This window comes from Trichomonas vaginalis (assembly GCF_026262505.1).
Source record: "Trichomonas vaginalis G3 chromosome Unknown ctg_114, whole genome shotgun sequence".
Taxonomy (NCBI): domain Eukaryota; phylum Parabasalia; order Trichomonadida; family Trichomonadidae; genus Trichomonas; species Trichomonas vaginalis.
Window position 1 is genome coordinate 249,942 of NW_026529201.1, and position 18,198 is coordinate 268,139.

Sequence of the window (18,198 nt, forward strand, 5' to 3'; positions counted from 1 at the left end):
TTTCCTATTTGATTTATGATTTATTTCAAGGGATATTATTTTCACGAGTATCAAATATCGATGATCAAAGTTAATACTTATCCTTTTCTATCTATTTACATGCATTGCTCAATATATAAACAGATAGATATTTAAGTATTAATAGAAATTTGATCTAATGATCCAGAAAATTATGAGGCAATATATATATATGTACAACTGCATTATTAAAGGGCCATATGGATGAATATTAATCGTTGAAACAAGTTTAGCTTAGATATGATGGTTTGAGGTGAATAATTACAAACATAATTGAATAAAATATGAGTAATTACAAACATAATGACAATTGCTATGATGTATTCTCGATAAATATGTAGTAGTGTATTAATGTTTTGCATATTATGCTCTAATATCAAATATCTTATTCAAATCATTGACATTTCAATTACATTCTAGTTGGTAAATTCATTGTTACAGAGAAATAGAGCTAATTAATTGTTTTCAGCTTTTTTTAAAAGAATCTAAAATTATAACGTAATTTTTTTTCAAATGGATAAAAAAATCGAAATTAAAGGTGATCAAATACAACAAGTTCAGAAACTTACAGTAGAAACAGAGTGTTTGGAGAATGAATTAATGAATATTAAGTCTTCTAGGACTCGTGCAAACCAAGTTATTCAAGAATTTAAGAAACAATTGCAATCTGTTGCTTTAGACGTTGATAGAAAGAAGGAATCACAAAACGACAGAATTAAATATCTTAACCATGCAGCATTGAAACAGCAGAAAAAGAAAAAGCGATTAAATTCGAAATTGAGACAACTTGAAATAGAAGTTGAGTCTCAAAAAGAAAAATATGAGTCTCAAGTCGAAGCAATGCAATACCAAGCTCATGAAATCGAAACAAATTTGAAATCAAAGATCCAAGTCGCTTTACACCAGCTTCGTGGTTTACGAGAGTTCCAAGAGCATAAGCACCAAATGGATGAACAGATGCGTAATATTTCACAACTTATTTCGAAAGAAAGAAAAGAAAGATTAGCAGAACAATCTGCCATTCATAAGAAGCTTCAAGCGCAAAGAGAATACTATGAGAAACAGCTCTCTCATGATTTAGCAGAAGCTGACTCATTTGCAACAGAGTTTCAAGATTTACACCTTGATTTGGCCACAACAAAGATTCTACACGAGACAGAAGCTAAAAGAGAAGCTCTGAAGGCTGATAACAATAATACACTTGAAGTCATTAAGAAAAACGATCAACTTCGCCATCAATTACAAGATCTTGAACAACAAAGGCGTCTTCTAACAGATACAGAAAAGAACTTAACAGCACAGGCCGTAGATTTCAAATCAAAACTCAATGATACAGCTAAAAAGGTGGAAGAAGCCATAGAAACATCAAATCAAAAATTAGATGCTTTGAGGAACAGAATGAACAATAAAATTGCAGAACTAAATGAGCGCTTAACAAATGCTCAGCAAGAAAACGATAATCTTAAGCGCCAAGTGTCATTACAAGAAAAAAGTTTGGAGCATGCGGAATTTATTCGCGATGAAAAACTTAGAAAGCAACAAGAACTTATGTACGTAATGAACGAAGCCGCAATATTCATCTTAACAAGCCTAGAATTGCAAGAAAAAGGCCCTACAAAAGATGAACTCTCACAACACTCTTCCGGCTTAAATGCTGTAATCAGAAAACTGGCAAACATTTCCCAGGATATGTCTGGTATAGAGAAAAAGTCTGTAAAATCAGATAAAGACGAGAAAGCTGATAAAAAGATGTTATCAAGACAAAAAACATCAAATACTGCTTCGGCGTCCGAGAGCCAGAGAACTTATGGCCAAAAAGACAGCTCAACCCAAAAATTCGTGAAAACTCAGAAGAAGTAATAAATTTTTGTTTGTTAAAAATGTAATTAAAGATATTTGTTTATTTTAATCAACGATGGATTCTTTTACTATCATATTAAATTACAAACCATGGCAAAACATAAGAAATATTATTTTTTAAATTCAAGACAAATTAGCAGCTAAATACTTAAATATGTAATTTCAGATTACCTAGAACATATTTATAGCAAATATGAAGTACAACTCCTTTTCGTAAAACATGATAGAATAATTATACTATTAGGAGCCATGAGTATAATTTATGAACTCAATTACCGAAATAGATATAAGATTATTCTCAATAAATGCATAAAATCTAAGTTAGTTGGTGATATCAATCTTTAGTTCACTATTTTAAAAATTAATGAAAATAATAGATATTATTAGTACTAGTCGATCAATTGTTACTTTATTGAAACAATACAAACCGAAATGTTTTTGAATTGGTTTTTTATCAATTTAAAAATTGAGATATTTATTTGAAATTAAAATATATCATCAAATCATATATATAATTATAAAACTCATTTGGGATTTTTTTAATTGAAAATCGCATATTCAATTAAAAGAAACTATAATAAAATTTAATTTGTATAGAAAATCATGATGATAAAGGAAAGATCGATTTATAAATTAACGTGCAATAAGATTAATTAATTCAATTTAGTTGGTTTAAACTTTAAACACTTTCTTTATTTAGTAACACATCTCAAAGGATAATTTTCTCTTTTAATAATCTTTTGAAAAAATTGAATAAACGAAGAAATCGGAGTTATGAGATAGTAATAATAGTTATCTTTTATATGAGAGCAAAAACAAATTTGAACGTATAAAATATTTGAAAACCCTTTGAAAAAGATTGAATGAGAAATTTCAGAATTCAAATAATAACCTAAAAACGTGAAATGAATCATTTTAGACATAAGATGTACATTATAAATTACCCGAAAATAACTTTTAATTGAGTTATATTAATGTTATCAGAAATACTATTTAAAACTATTCAAAATTTATATTCAAAATATGATCGATTTATCTCAAATCGATTTCTTCTTTTTAAGAATTTGATCAAGCATATTTTCCATTTAATTTGAAAAAGAAATTCAAAACTTAATTCCTTTATCAAATTCTTCGATAATGATTATTGATAAATATACCATACCATAATAGTTCCAACTGAACAATTAATTTTATAAATAAAAATTGAATGTAGTTCGATTTTTCAAAGAATACTGCTATCAGAATTAATAATTCCTCAATAATATTAATCACCTTTAAATTCTATCAACTCTCTTATTTTTACCTTCTCCTAATTTTCAATTATCTTCTCAATTCAAACGATTAACAAAAAAATTCAATTATCTCAAAAATAAACTTTTTAAATTATATCAAATCAAAATCAGAAGTCCTTTTATCCACTATCTAGATCCAAATCATCAATTAATTTTCATATTGCGTGTAATATTAAGTTTCAATGCCTTTCAAAACTTATTGTCGATAATTTTAACAAAACAATTCATTTTTAGATGGAAGAGGTAACGTCCCAGACCTCTATCACATCAACTGACTTTGCCACATCATCCATCAGTAGATATGAAGGTCTAATTGATATTCCTCTGAATGAGCGTTTAATTGATTGCACTTACTTCTTTGTTTAATTACTTTGATATTTATGCACCAAGGATGTCTTTCGTTTACAATATTGTTACATTCTTCAGGTTCCTGGAGTTACTTGGTGGCTTTTCATGGCTGCTAATCTTAACTCTTTTGTGCCCGGAACATTCACTTTTAAAGTAATGAGCGTTCTTACTGTATTTTTCCATTTAATTCCACTACAATATAGAAGAGGTAACGGCTGGATTATTCTATACGTCGTTAATTCCTTACTCATTATATTTGGAATTTACCTTGTAGTTGTCGCTTTCAAGTTCAAAAAGTCATCAAAGGTATCGAACTTCTCAACAATTGCGCTTAGCATCTATTTAGCAATTGGTCCATTTCTTTTTGTCCCAATTTCAGCTCAATACTGCGGACAAATTTTATCAGGCTACATTTCCAAGGATGTTGCTACGGATGTTAAATCAAGCATAGCTGTTGCCACATCAGCCATTGCGATTCTTATGTGGATGTGGATTATCATCAAAGCCTATTCAATTTCATTGGTATTCAGACAAGTGTCATTCCAATCAATTGAAGAGCTCCACAGACCAGGCTTTTGATCACAACAACTATTGTTACTTTTGCATCTGCTTTAACAACTAACTTTGGTTCATATCCTTCAGCAGCAATGATGATCCTTTCCATCTTCCTTTACATTTACTGTGCATCCACGTCTTTGTTGTGGAACTTTCGTTAAGAAACGGGATCAAGTATGGCTTTAGGTGGATATCCTTGGTATACTTCTCTGTGCAGCAAACTTATATACTGTCTTTGCAGAGGAGCCATGGGGCCATATTTCTTCGTCGGAGTCATTGGTCTGCTTAATCGTTTTTGTAGGTACTTACATCTTCATTAACCGTCGAATGAAAAACGATCTTAAGCTCTTAGATGAAATAGATGATACACAGGATATCACTATCTTGAAGAGTATCAGGAAGTGGAAGCAAATTTTACCAACTGGCTTCATGTACTGCCATCCAATATGCGTAAGCTTCAAAATATTCAAGCTTGCAGTACAGGAATGGAAGGACAACATAGCAGCTTGGGCACTTTATGCAAAATTTATTGCGATTTACCCAGAAGAAAACCTCCAGCTCTCATTTATTGCACAAAACGTTTCCCAGATGAAAACCAATGCAAAAATCGTCCAATCTGTTTTACTAAGCTCCACAGGATACATAATTAAGACAAGAGAAACCAAATTTACACAGCAACTCAAAAGTAAGATTTCCAAGCTCTCTAAAATGTTCAACAAGACTAAGAAACGTCTGAGAAACATTTGGGATCTTACGTTACAAGGAAACACTACCGAAATGGGAATTCAAATTCGAAATACAAAAGATTCGGTAGAAGAATGCGAAGTAGAAATGAACCATTTGTTAATGCAATACCATAACAACAAATACGTGGCTCGCCAATACGTAATGTTCCTTAATGATATCAAAGGTGACCCAGTTGCTACCAAATCTGCCATAGATATACTTCAAAAGCTCTAGAGAGGTATTAGCGTTGCAGAAGATACAATTCATGAGCTTGGTATGATCGCATTTCCAACAATTCCAGATGTTTGTGTTGATACTGACATCCAGAAAATCGTAGAAGTCGAGTCACAAGCTGGACTTGACGATACACTCTTTGATGATACCGAAAACTATGAAGCTGTTGAAACAATTTACAAGCATATTCAGAATCACAAGATTCCTTCAATTCATTTTATCATTTGGACAACAGTTCTTGCAGAGCTCTTTGTAATCATTATTCCGCTTATCATTATGCTTGGTGTTTACTACGAATTTGCAGTTGTCTTAGAAGATCCAGTCAATTTCATGAAAGGTATTGCAGATACTCGTGATATCATTTGCATGCTCACAGCTTTCGCAGGCAGATACATTTTACAGAGTTTGGATGATCCATATGATCCATCAAAGAAGATTGAAATGGAAATTCCATTCCGAATTACATTAAATTGGGATGCTTTTGCTGGATACTCAAAAACAATTGATATCATTCGTTGGATTGCTCAAACAGTTTCAACAGCGAGTGAAGTTGTTAGTCCATTAAGAAATTACAAAGTAGGAGATCCGCATATAGAAAAAGTGAGAGATATTATGTTTACAAAGATCACAAATTATTCCTATTATTTGAACAATACATTTAAACATGATGTTCTTGCTTCAACAACAGATATCAGCTATCAACTTGCAGCAGTTATTGGAAGAATCACAGATCTTCCAGAGATCACAGTTGAAATTGCTAATGGAGCAGATTCATTAACAGCAAGAAACAATTGCCAAAATGCTTTGCTTCTTTTGAATCAAGCACTTCTTGAAATGATTGATTTCTTGAAGAAGAACAACAAATCATATCAATTGTACTTCGAGCTTACAATCATTTTAGCAATTGTTGCTTGTGCTATTATTTATCCAACTATTTATCTTTTACAGATCAAGAAACTTAGAAGAAACAGATATGAAGTCCTTTATGTTTTAACAACATTACCAAAGACAGTTACTTCATCAATTTCTGCTTCGTATACAAGCAGGAAGGGTGATGAAACAAAAACAATGACATCTTCATCCTCATCAAATGATATCGAATTGAACAAACAAGAAGAGAGTATCATTAAATTATTCTCCAGTATTTCCGATGGTTCATCAAAGGCATCAATTGAATTAGTTATTGGTTTCTGCATACTAGTGATCACAGTTTTGGGATGCTTGAGCTACTACGTTTCAATGCAAAGCTACATTTCTGCATCAGAGAATGTTGTTTATAACTGCCATCACATTAACTATCTCTTTGGTGCAAACTCCTATCTTTACAGTATCATGGCTTCTTTCTTCAAGATTTCAATGGCAATGTACCATCCAGCATTGAGACCATCAATTGTCAGCCTTGATGAGGAGATAGATAACATCAAAGAGAGAATTCCAATGTTAGTTTCATATTTCCAGATGATCAGATTAGGTGGTGAAGACAGAAGAGAAATTCCATTAGTGAAATGCAACAATCTATCAATGATGCATCAAATGCTTTGACATGCTTCAATATCTTAGAGCCACCAACAAGACTTCAGGATTCTACCCATTGTTTGAGTGCAGCTCAGCAATTATACGTTGCAACAATGATTATGAAGAGATATTATGGCTTGATGACTGTTCCTAATCCATATTACATGAATCCATCACACCAGAACTTACCACAACTTTGGCAGATCGGTCCTGTTGAACTATACCTTACTTTCTTCTGGCATGCTGAAGAATCAATTGTTCCAATCATTGTAGAAAAGATTGGAAGCGAAGATTTCGAACAAAACTTCTATTCAGCAATGTTCATTATCTCAACATCATTTTTGTCTTTGATCATTATAGTAATGGCAGTGAAAGAAGATAAACTCCTTAAGTTCACATTGAAGCTATTCCTCAAATGTCCATCATCAGCAACATTAGGAAACCAACGTGTTATGGACTTGTTGATTGGCAACTACACATATAAAACACACGATGATCAATCACAGAAATCAGCCGAATTCACAAATGATGTCGTCAACAGGCTGAATGAAGTCATTATTGTCTGCCAAGATGAAACAGGAAAAGTCATCTCAGTCAATAACTCATTCGAAACAATGTTCGGCATCAAAGAAGACGAAATCAGAGATACACCAATTCAAGACTTCTTCAAATCAGGAAGATTCATTGCTGATGGAGAGATTGAGAAAGTTTTCACACAAGGACAGAAACTCATCTTCAAGAAGGATGACACAGAAAAAATCTATCTTGACTGGACAACATCAGTCATGAGTGGAAGAAGAATATACTCAGGAAGAGATGAAACACAAAACATGATGCACGAGAAGTTGATTGCTGATGAAAAGAAGAAATCAGACCAAATGTTGGCATCAATATTGCCACCAATGTTAGTCCAAAGAGTTCAAGCAGGTGAAAAGAACATCTCATTCTCAGTCCAATCAGCAACAGTCCTCTTCTTGGATGTTGTCGAATTCACACCATGGTGTGGCTCTCATGATGCACAGTATGTCATGAGAATGTTGAATATCATGTTCAAGGAATTCGATGCAATCACAAATGCACACAAGACAATGACAAAGATCAAATGCATTGGTAACTGTTACATGGCTGCTGGTGGTATCTTCGATGAAGTCAATCAGCCAGCAGTTCACGCTAAAGAAGTTGTCGACTTCGGCACACTAGTCATCAAGAAACTTCTCGAGATCGATGAACGCGAGAAAGAGAACTTGCGTATTCGTGTTGGTATCAACACAGGAGGACCAATTGTCGCCGGTGTCATTGGCACCGAGAAGCCGACATTCGAAATCCTTGGTCCGGCAATCAACATGGCACACGAGATGGAGAACAAAGGTGTCCCAATGAAAGTCCACATCAGCCGCCCAGTTTATGAACTTATCTATGGCCAACAGTTCGAAATCAAAGAACGTGGTGAAATTGATGTCAAAGGCGGAAAGATGTTCACTTATCTCGTAGAACCATAAGATTTTTTGTTTTCATTATTTTTTTTGTTTTTATTAAATCTAGATTATTATTAATATATTAAAAAGGGGTTTTACATGAGCTGCAAATCAAAGAACGTGGTGAAATTGATGTCAAAGGCGGAAAGATGTTCACTTATCTTGTTGAACCATAAGATTTTTTCTTATTACCCTATAATTCCTGGGTTGTCAATTTTTTGGGGGCCTATGGAGAAATTTACTTTATCAATAGCGCACCATAGATTCGAATCCAGAGCCTATAATTCTAGAAGTAGATGAAGGTACCCTAGAATAACTATGTGGTGTAGTTTTTATTGCTATTTAAGATATCACATAAAATATATTAATCAAATAATAAAAATTTCAATAAAATTAAATAATTGTTATTTTTATATAGAGTAGATATTATTTCTATATTTAGATCGAAAAAATAAATAATTCTGAAGTACTAGTAATATTCATCCATGATGATTTATTTTTCAATATTATACAATAAGAAATATATTTATAAGTTTTTTTTTGAAAAATGTTTAAAATTGAGAGATCAAAATTTCGATTTGTGAAAAGAAATCATAAATCAAATATGTCCTAATTTTTGTTTTTATTAGGGTATACATGTTTTATACTCGAAGTACGGTATGTTGTTGTTTTTTTATTCAATAATTAAAAACTTGCATACAGGTCGTAAGGTGTTGGAATATCGTACACAGAGGTTACGCACATGTCTAGGGCAACTATTTGTTATGAATGAGTGTATTTTAAAAGATTTGAAATATCATAAGATTGATCCAAAATGGCATTATAATAAATGTTTTTATCCAATGTTAATTATATTTTAAATAAAGTAATGCAAAATTAATGACTTTTGAAAATTGAGAGAGAGAACAAAAAATAGAGTTTTTAAGAAACTAAATGTTGAAATAGTTTGAGATATCAATAAAATTAACAGTGAAAAATATTAATCAGAATAAATACAAAAATTGGGTATTTTATTGAAAAATATGTGAAAAAGAGTGAAGATCAACCGAAATTTTATATTAATATAAAGGATATAAAAGAAATGTGAACGTAAATAAATATAAATTAAAAGATATAATTAAAATTTTTAAATAATTGTATTTGTAAAGTAAACATGTTTTATTTATGGTTATATACGTGTTTGTTGTTCACTGAGCAACTTTGAGAAGAATCATTTGTGATTCTTGTCAAAGTTGAATCAAAGACAACAATTGATAGACAATTGTTGTCTTTGTGTACAACATTCACTTGAATTATAAACAATAACAAGTGTTTGTTGTTCACTGAGCAACTTTGAGAAGAATCATTTGTGATTCTTGTCAAAGTTGAATCAAAGACAACAATTGATAGACAATTGTTGTCTTTGTGTACAACATTCACTTGAATTATAAACAATAACAAGTGTTTGTTGTTCACTGAGCAACTTTGAGAAGAATCATTTGTGATTCTTGTCAAAGTTGAATCAAAGACAACAATTGATAGACAATTGTTGTCTTTGTGTACAACATTCACTTGAATTATAAACAATAACAAGTGTTTGTTGTTCACTGAGCAACTTTGAGAAGAATCATTTGTGATTCTTGTCAAAGTTGAATCAAAGACAACAATTGATAGACAATTGTTGTCTTTGTGTACAACATTCACTTGAATTATAAACAATAACAAGTGTTTGTTGTTCACTGAGCAACTTTGAGAAGAATCATTTGTGATTCTTGTCAAAGTTGAATCAAAGACAACAATTGATAGACAATTGTTGTCTTTGTGTACAACATTCACTTGAATTATAAACAATAACAAGTGTTTGTTGTTCACTGAGCAACTTTGAGAAGAATCATTTGTGATTCTTGTCAAAGTTGAATCAAAGACAACAATTGATAGACAATTGTTGTCTTTGTGTACAACATTCACTTGAATTATAAACAATAACAAGTGTTTGTTGTTCACTGAGCAACTTTGAGAAGAATCATTTGTGATTCTTGTCAAAGTTGAATCAAAGACAACAATTGATAGACAATTGTTGTCTTTGTGTACAACATTCACTTGAATTATAAACAATAACAAGTGTTTGTTGTTCACTGAGCAACTTTGAGAAGAATCATTTGTGATTCTTGTCAAAGTTGAATCAAAGACAACAATTGATAGACAATTGTTGTCTTTGTGTACAACATTCACTTGAATTATAAACAATAACAAGTGTTTGTTGTTCACTGAGCAACTTTGAGAAGAATCATTTGTGATTCTTGTCAAAGTTGAATCAAATTTTTCTTTATTTCATGTATTTCTTTTTTAATATCGATATTCCTATTATTATTCTACCGTTTATTAATAAAAATATTTCTTGCAAAACCTTAAAAATAAAATTTTGGATTCTTACTTCTCATATACTGTACCCTTAGTTCTTTATTTTTAAAAATCTTATTTGGCGGTTACTCTCAATTTTCTCAATTTTCTGAGCAATGAATTTACTTTTTTATATCAAATTTTAATGAATATCAAATCTTATAAACAAGATGTTGAAAATATCGATATTGGTGATTGTGTCTCCACGATACCATTTCCTGTTGACAAAATAGATGCATTTGACGAAAATATCCTTGTTTTTACCCGGATTGTTATTTATTACGACTTTAAAATTTTAGCATTAGAATCCGATGATACATATCTATGTTATTTTCAATGGCAAAACAAATCAACACATAATAAACAAAAGAAAATAGGTACATTATTGTATTCTTTAATGAATAACGAAATTTCACTAGTAGACTTTATAATGCAAGATCAACAGTTCTCTCTTAACCGTTACATATGGTGGTGTCTAGACCAAAGCGTTCCAGAATTCTTCAATCAGATACTTTTCATTGTTTTTACGCATTTCGATCAAGATTTTATCTTTTATAGCGGTCTTTTTTCAAATATTATTGATAATTATAATGATTACAATTCTAGCAAGAAAAATTTTTTCGTTCAGATAATTTGCTATTGTATCTTAAATTTCGAATTTTCACAGAACGATCAACAAATAATGTACCACTTTTTATTGGAGGAAGGACTACTTGAATCATTTAATAATAACAGTCTAAGATTTAAAATTGATTTATTGTTGGCTCTTGAAAAATGCTATTGCATATTCGGAAAGTATGATTTTATGCATGACAAAATTGAATTAATAGATTTATCATATGAGAGCCAATTATTCGAAGAAAATTGCCCAAATTTCTTAGAATACTTGATTGAATTAACAGATGAGGATGGTTCATAGAAGTTTATATGAGGATTTACTTTGAATAAATATAATTTTAATGAATTAAAAATTAATTTTATATATTTGGCTATTGTTATTATTTTTAGAGTATATGAGTTGGGGCAAAGTGAAACAAATTTTTGACATAAAAGAAAGTCTTTGAAGAGAGTTAAAGAGAAATTTTTAAAAGATTAAAAAAATAGCATATATAAAATTTAAGGATTTGATATGGTAAGGAGATATTATTTGTGACTGTCTCACAGAATGAGACGTTTCTCTACAATCTTCTTATTCCACATTAATTTTCTTCTCAAATCAAGTTTTTATAGTATACTAATTTTTATTATGAATATACTATAGAGGCATTACATACAAACACACCTATTCATCACAAAAATTCACCTAATCTTCCAATCTGTATGTTTTATCAATTGTTATCATTTCATATAATAACAATTTATATGTTTGACTAATCTAATTTCATATTTTCCTATTAAATACTAATTTACACAAAAATGGTTTTATCAAATCTTTATGAAGTTATTAAATTTCAAATTTTATTGCTTACTTTGCAAGCTAACTATAATATAGTGTGATAGCCTTATTGAACTTTGATCAAATACTCCTTCGTCCGTTAAAAATATAGATCCAAGGTGAAGTCATTTTTCTATCCCTGGGATAGACGATACACCCAAAATGTCACCTTTTTGGGATTCTGTTTTTTTAGGTTCTCGCTGGCGACCCCCCACACGTTCGTCGAAAAAAAATTGGTGATTGGGGGGTCGCCAGCAAAAATCAATTTTTTTTCGACGAACGGGGGGTCGCCAGCGAGAACCTTAAAAATAAACCTATCTCATACCGAAATGGCTCACCAAAAAGGTGACATTTTTGGCGCCAATAATTTGATTTTTCTGATTCTTTCTATTTAGATATATTTATTTAATATTCATATTCCTTTATATTGCCTCATATTATTTCCCATTTTTAATCATATTATACAAATCTTTAATAATTTTTAATGTTTTGAGCTTCAAAATCTTGTTCTAACTATTTTCATTCATATATCCTAGAAAAAATTAAAAAGTTTTTTAGAAATAAAAATGTTTGTATGTAAAGTATTGAAAATATTCTAGATGAGAAGACATTCTCCAGAAGAGATTGATATTGATTGGCTTTGTGAAGCCATCACAAAATCAAATAATGGAGTTAAGTTAACTGATATTTGCGCGAAAGCTAAAATAAATCATGAAGGCAGAGTTATATATAATCATACTATCTTAAAGTATTCCTAGAAATTTCCAAAATTAACCGAAATATAACTGTACAGAATTACTATTTTCGAGATAAAATTCATATGGAAATACTAATTCATAACGCTTTATGTTATATAAAATTTAATTTATAAAAATTTCAAAATAAATCAAATTTAACACAATGAATATAACTGCAATCGAGGTTTTTGACGATTGATTCTTACGAGAAGTTTTCCAAACTTTGAGTTAATGTAAAGACATTAACTCAAAGTTTGGAAGTCTAATAAGGGGAATTGTAGGCTATGAGGTACTGATTATATATCAGTGCCTCATAGCCTGCAATTCCCATTAGAAATCGGAGAAACTTTGTCCGCATAACTTATGATGCGGACAAAGTTTCTCCCATTTCTACTTAGAATGAAAGGGCAAGAGGTATATAGGTACACTATATATCTCTTGCCCTTTCCTTCTTACCTAAAGACTTCCAATCTTATTTTTTTCCAATTTTCCCCCTAAATTTAAATCTTATATAATATAAATAAAATGCATAATATCAATCACAAAAATTAATGTTTATTTTTTTAATTAAAATTGCCGCGCAATTTAAGGTTTTCTGTCACTTTTTGTTAGCCATTTCGGTACGAAACACCTTAAAAATAAACCTCTGAAATTTTAAAAAAGAAAAAAGTGTGAAAATCCCCTTGATTCGAACCAATGGACTTTACGATTATACTATGACTCTTACCATTGAACTATGACTCTAAGGGTTCGAAAATTTATTTGGTGATAATATAAACTTTAATGAAAAATTAATCAGATCAATTTAGAAATATTTATTTCATAATATTGAATGAATGTATAAATCTAAATAGTATATTATCAAAAAAAAAAAAATAAAAAATAAAAAAAATAAAAATAAAAATAAAAAATTAATAATAATAGTACCATCACCACAATTAGCAAATTCAAAAGATATATGAATTGCTATCGATCTCTTTCAAACAAACACATAGAAATTTTGATTAAGTATTTCAAATTTTTATATGAGATAAATATTGAACAGATAAAATATAAAACAATTTTTAATAATAAATATAGATATTTATTTTGTAGCCATTAAAATTTCTCGGCTATCTAATAAAATTTTGTGAGAACGTAATCTTTTCAAATTTAGTATCAATCTTTGGTCTTTTATTGTTCTCTCACATGTTGCTTCTGAAGGTGAAGCGGAGATAACACGAAGGGCGATATCTGCAAAGATTGATACATTGCCATCTCTATGAGAGATTTCTTCCAACCGTATTCTTGACGTTCTTGAATCATATCATCAGAGAAGATATCATTATCACTATTAATATACGTGTTAAATAGTGTAATAATATCTGTTATTGTTTGACCCGGAATACGAAATTGTTCCAAAATACTTTTGAGATACTGCCTAGCTGCAACAAAATGGTTAACCGGCTGATTTGAACTAGATGTTACATCTGCGAGATCAAGCATAGGAGGGTCAATTGTAGCAGTTACCTGACGAATTGATCCCTCCTCAACCATATCAAGAGAAACTTCAGTCGAACCTTCTTCAAAGATAGAGTCCATATAGATAGATTGAATGTCTTCTACTGGATTAACGAAAGTTACGTTTGTAATATCAAATGAATTAATTGCCGGAGATTCGTTGATCTGCGCTCCGTGGACGAATTTTTGGTTGAAATAATACCTACCTTTCGGTGTAAAAGCGAAGGCTAAGCACCAAAGACCTCCAAAGTCCGATCCAAGGGTATAGTTCAACAACGATCTTGAAAGGATTCCAGCAAAAGGATTGTTGTTGCTGCTGGAAAGGTATTGGAGTGCTTCAATACCCTTGCAAAGCCATACGTAGCAATCAGATATCTTGGTTTTATCTGATTCGAACGTGGAAATAAGCTTCTTGAGAATTGCCAAGCAGTCTCTTAAGAACTTGATGTTTTCAATATCAATACGCGTATATCTTGAAATTTTGTCTTGATACTTGATAATAAACATACAAATATTATAATCATAGATCCACCTGGTGGATACATGCTTTGGACAGAGAGCTCCGATGTCTTCAACATGGATTCTACAAAGAGCTGATATTTCGTGGATATGTTTCACAATTGCTCCTAATGCTACGTCTTTTGTTGTCATATATTGATAACAATTATGAATCCTGTGGCATAAACACGGGATAAACAAGATTTTGAATAACCTTGGGTCATTTGAGTTGTAGAACGATTGATTCCATCCTTTCTGAAAACATTTCAATTGCGCTTTATTGCCATCGCAAACTACACTGCTGATCTTAACATCTCTAATGAAGATTCTGTTAAATCCTTGAGTAAGCGAGTGGATATAATCTTCAGATGTTCCACCATTCATTTGGATTGACTCAACAGGATAGGGCCGCTTGCTTTGCAGAGGATTTGTGAGGGAGAAGTCCAGATTGTGAAACTGCTGAGTCTTCCCCTCATCAATGGCAACACAGGTACAGGCAAGCTTAGCAAACTCATCAACTTTTGCAACATGGATTGAATTTGCAATTTGTATCATTGTTTGCCTTAGTTTGTCAGTTGAAATAGGCTGGTATATTTGAGAAGCTAGTTTATCAACATTGATGTTAACATTGTGTAACTGTGGGAACTTCAATATCATCGAGTCTGCAGTATACATTATAATGGTTTTAACTAGCTTTGTAAACTCTGGGCTTGAGAAGGTATTCAGAGCCAAGTTAAATCTTCCAGTAAATGTAGCAAGCTGTTCATAGATATCCCCTAACGATATAGGTGTAAGCCCTGTTGCTGGGACGTTTTGATAGTATTGATCGATTGTTTGTTGTGATGCTACTTCTCCTGGTGTGCATATGTGCCGTTTGTTTTGGATCCATTTTTTGAAATGATCCTCACGCATTTCTTCCATTGCACAGTGGCATATAGTTCCGTCAGGACGCTTTACTAGTTCATTGCATTTAACATAATATTTTCCGTACTTGTCGCCTGGTTTTTTATATCTAAGATACTGATGCTTAGTACCGACCTCAATGTCTTTATAGTACGTCGGTACTGCATCAATCATTGTTGAAATAATGAAGTGATTACTTAAGCATTTTTATTTTCAATTTGTTTTGAATAAATTCGATTTTTTAATGCATAATTTTTAAAAATTCTCTAATATACCTTAGATATAGATACATTTATTATCAATTCAAAAATTTCAATATAGTTTTGGGATGGGTAGCCCATCCCATATATTCAAATTTTCAATGATTTTGGGTTGGGATTCCCAGACCAGAATAATTTCTAATTATAATTCGTAAAAATATATGTATATCTCATTATTACATCATTTAAAAAAAAAAAAAAAAAAAAAAAAGGTAGTGGGGCTTCCAGGCACTTCGTGCCTTCTAGCCCTGAAGATGATTAGTATAAATGAAGTTTTTATTGGGAAGGCTTCCAGGCGCGTTGCGCCCTCTAGCCCTGAAGATGTTTAGTATAAATGAAGTTTTTATTCGGAAAATTGTTAGTCTTCTGGGTCGAAAACATTATATAATGTTTCACTTTTCACAAATTATATATGTTTTCATGTTTTGTCACTTTTCTGTCACTTTTCAGGTAAAAACATTTTTATTATTATATATAAATGAATTTTACAAAACCACCGTTACCGTTCTTTGGAAATAAGAGTAGATGTAAAGATATTATATTGAGAGAACTTAAGAAACTACCGAATGGTCTAACATTTGTAGATTTGTTCGGTGGAAGTTTCTATATATCCCATTTATGTCATATAATATTCCCAGACTCAAAGATTATATGCAATGACTTCGACAACTATATGGACCGTCTCAAACATATACCAGACACAAACAATATATTGAAAGAGTTAAAAGAAAAGATACCTATAGGTAAGATGGAACGTATACCATTAGATAAGAAAAATATTGTGAGAGAGGTTTTGAAAAAAGCAGAATATATAGACTGGATAGTATATCTGCTAGACTATTATATAGTGGTTCTATAAGAGTTCATGACATTGAAACACTTATGTCAAAAGTTTTATATCTTAACTATACAAATGTTTTCAAAGAGGACATAGAAAAATATATTGAGGGTATAGAGTTTGTGAGATGTCATTGGACAGAGTTGTATGAAAAATATAAAGACAAGGAAAATGTTTTCTTTATAGTGGACCCGCCGTTCTATAACACATGGGATTTTCAATACCAAGTAGACTGGACTTTGAGAGACTCTTTAGAAACTTTAGACGTTATACATAACCATCCATGCTTTTACTTTACATCCGATAAAAGTGGTTTGGAAACCGTTATGAGATGGTTAGAGGACATACATGACTATGAGTTTATATATGACAAGATAGAATATGAGAGAGGTCCTATAAACTGGAGAAAGTGTCATATAAACATCTGTCAAAAACCGCTTTTTAACTTCACTTAAAATGCCACGTAAGCTACGTAAGAATATACGTAAGAGGAAGGGAGCATTGAAACATCCAATAGTAAAACTGACACCACAACAACAGTTGCAACAACAAATGATGAATGACCCCACTATGTTGCAACAAATGTCAAGCAACCCTATGCTTTTAAACCGAGTTATTGGTGCACAGAGTGGAGGTTTAAGAGCGGCACTTTTAGCGAAAATGGCAGGCTATGGTGGAGCTGCAGACGGAACAGCTTATAACCCTCAAAGTCAAATGAATTTGAGTTCACTCAAAAATCAAATAACAGATGTCAAAAAGTCAAACATAGACATACAGAAACAAATAAGTGAAAACGAAAAGAAACTAGAATATGACAGACACACAAAGAAACTCAATGAGTTAAACGTAGAGAAAAAGAAGAAAGAAGAACAACTGAAAGAACTAAGTACAGAGGAATATGCGAAAAAAGTGTCAGAAAAAGCAGCAGAAGTAGCAAAAATGGAACAAGATGTTATAAATTTGAAAAAACCATACTACTCAATATAAAGTACTGAAAGATGAAGAGATAAAACAAAAGCCCTGAAGACATATATGGATAGCGATGAGTATAAAAAAGAAGTTGAAGCAAATGTAAAGGCAGAAAAACTTTTACAGTTGCAAAACCAAACCGTACAGTATGAAAACTTAGCACAAGAAAGTAAAAATAGACACAGCCATGCAGAAGGCAATGAAAAGCGCAGAATATATAAAAGCTAATAATGACTGGTTAGATGCCCAGGCCAACGCTAAAGCAGCCCAACTTATAGGGTCAATAAGGACAAAAATACAAGCGGATGAAGACAGTTCAAATGAAGCTTTAATGAATGCTGACTTTAAGAATGCCTTCGAAGCTCTTCATAGTAAGGTGAAACTAGTGAACGACTTCTCATCTGGAAAGAAACTGAAGTCTGAAGGTTTCGACAAGAGTTAAGAGAAGTAGCACAAAATATGACGAAAATAACAGATGTAGCAACGAGACAGGCAGTTTCAAAGTGCCTATGACGCCGTTAGAGCAACTGTTGTGGAAAGTCAAGAAAAAGAGTTACAACAGACCAAAACAGACCTAGTAAATGCTTTCTTAAAAACGAAAAGTCAGGTAGGACATTATGCTGCAGATGGAACATATGTGCCAGCTGGTGGAACTT

The 18,198-nt window shown here is 31.6% G+C and overlaps 3 protein-coding genes and 3 pseudogenes across 6 annotated transcripts, besides 1 other annotated feature; 4 read left to right on the forward strand and 2 right to left on the reverse strand.

The window, feature by feature from the left end:
- Positions 1-531: 531 nt before the first annotated feature.
- TVAGG3_1075680 (uncharacterized protein) lies at positions 532-1,927 on the forward strand (the record flags this gene model as incomplete). The annotated part of the gene is made up of 1 exon (XM_001300131.2): positions 532-1,878. The coding sequence occupies one exon, from the start codon at positions 532-534 to the stop codon at positions 1,876-1,878; it is 1,347 nt and encodes a 448-aa protein (XP_001300132.2).
- A 1,696-nt stretch (positions 1,928-3,623) lies between these two features.
- On the forward strand, positions 3,624-4,097 carry TVAGG3_1075690 (guanylate cyclase protein; the record flags this gene model as incomplete). The annotated part of the gene is made up of 1 exon (XM_051256512.1): positions 3,624-4,097. The coding sequence occupies one exon, from the start codon at positions 3,624-3,626 to the stop codon at positions 4,095-4,097; it is 474 nt and encodes a 157-aa protein (XP_051076288.1).
- Positions 4,098-7,450: 3,353 nt separating this feature from the next.
- On the forward strand, positions 7,451-8,047 carry TVAGG3_1075700 (guanylate cyclase protein; the record flags this gene model as incomplete). The annotated part of the gene is made up of 1 exon (XM_001289325.2): positions 7,451-8,047. One exon carries the CDS (start codon positions 7,451-7,453, stop codon positions 8,045-8,047), a length of 597 nt encoding a protein of 198 aa, XP_001289326.2.
- A 4,772-nt stretch (positions 8,048-12,819) lies between these two features.
- Positions 12,820-13,026: a mobile genetic element.
- Positions 13,027-13,866: 840 nt separating this feature from the next.
- On the reverse strand, positions 13,867-14,725 carry TVAGG3_1075720 (annotated as a pseudogene). The gene has a single exon. A coding segment is annotated over exon 1 (859 nt).
- A 474-nt stretch (positions 14,726-15,199) lies between these two features.
- On the reverse strand, positions 15,200-15,649 carry TVAGG3_1075730 (annotated as a pseudogene). Its single transcript has one exon. A coding segment is annotated over exon 1 (450 nt).
- Positions 15,650-17,029: 1,380 nt separating this feature from the next.
- Positions 17,030-17,484, forward strand: TVAGG3_1075740 (annotated as a pseudogene). Its single transcript has one exon. A coding segment is annotated over exon 1 (455 nt).
- Positions 17,485-18,198: the final 714 nt, after the last annotated feature.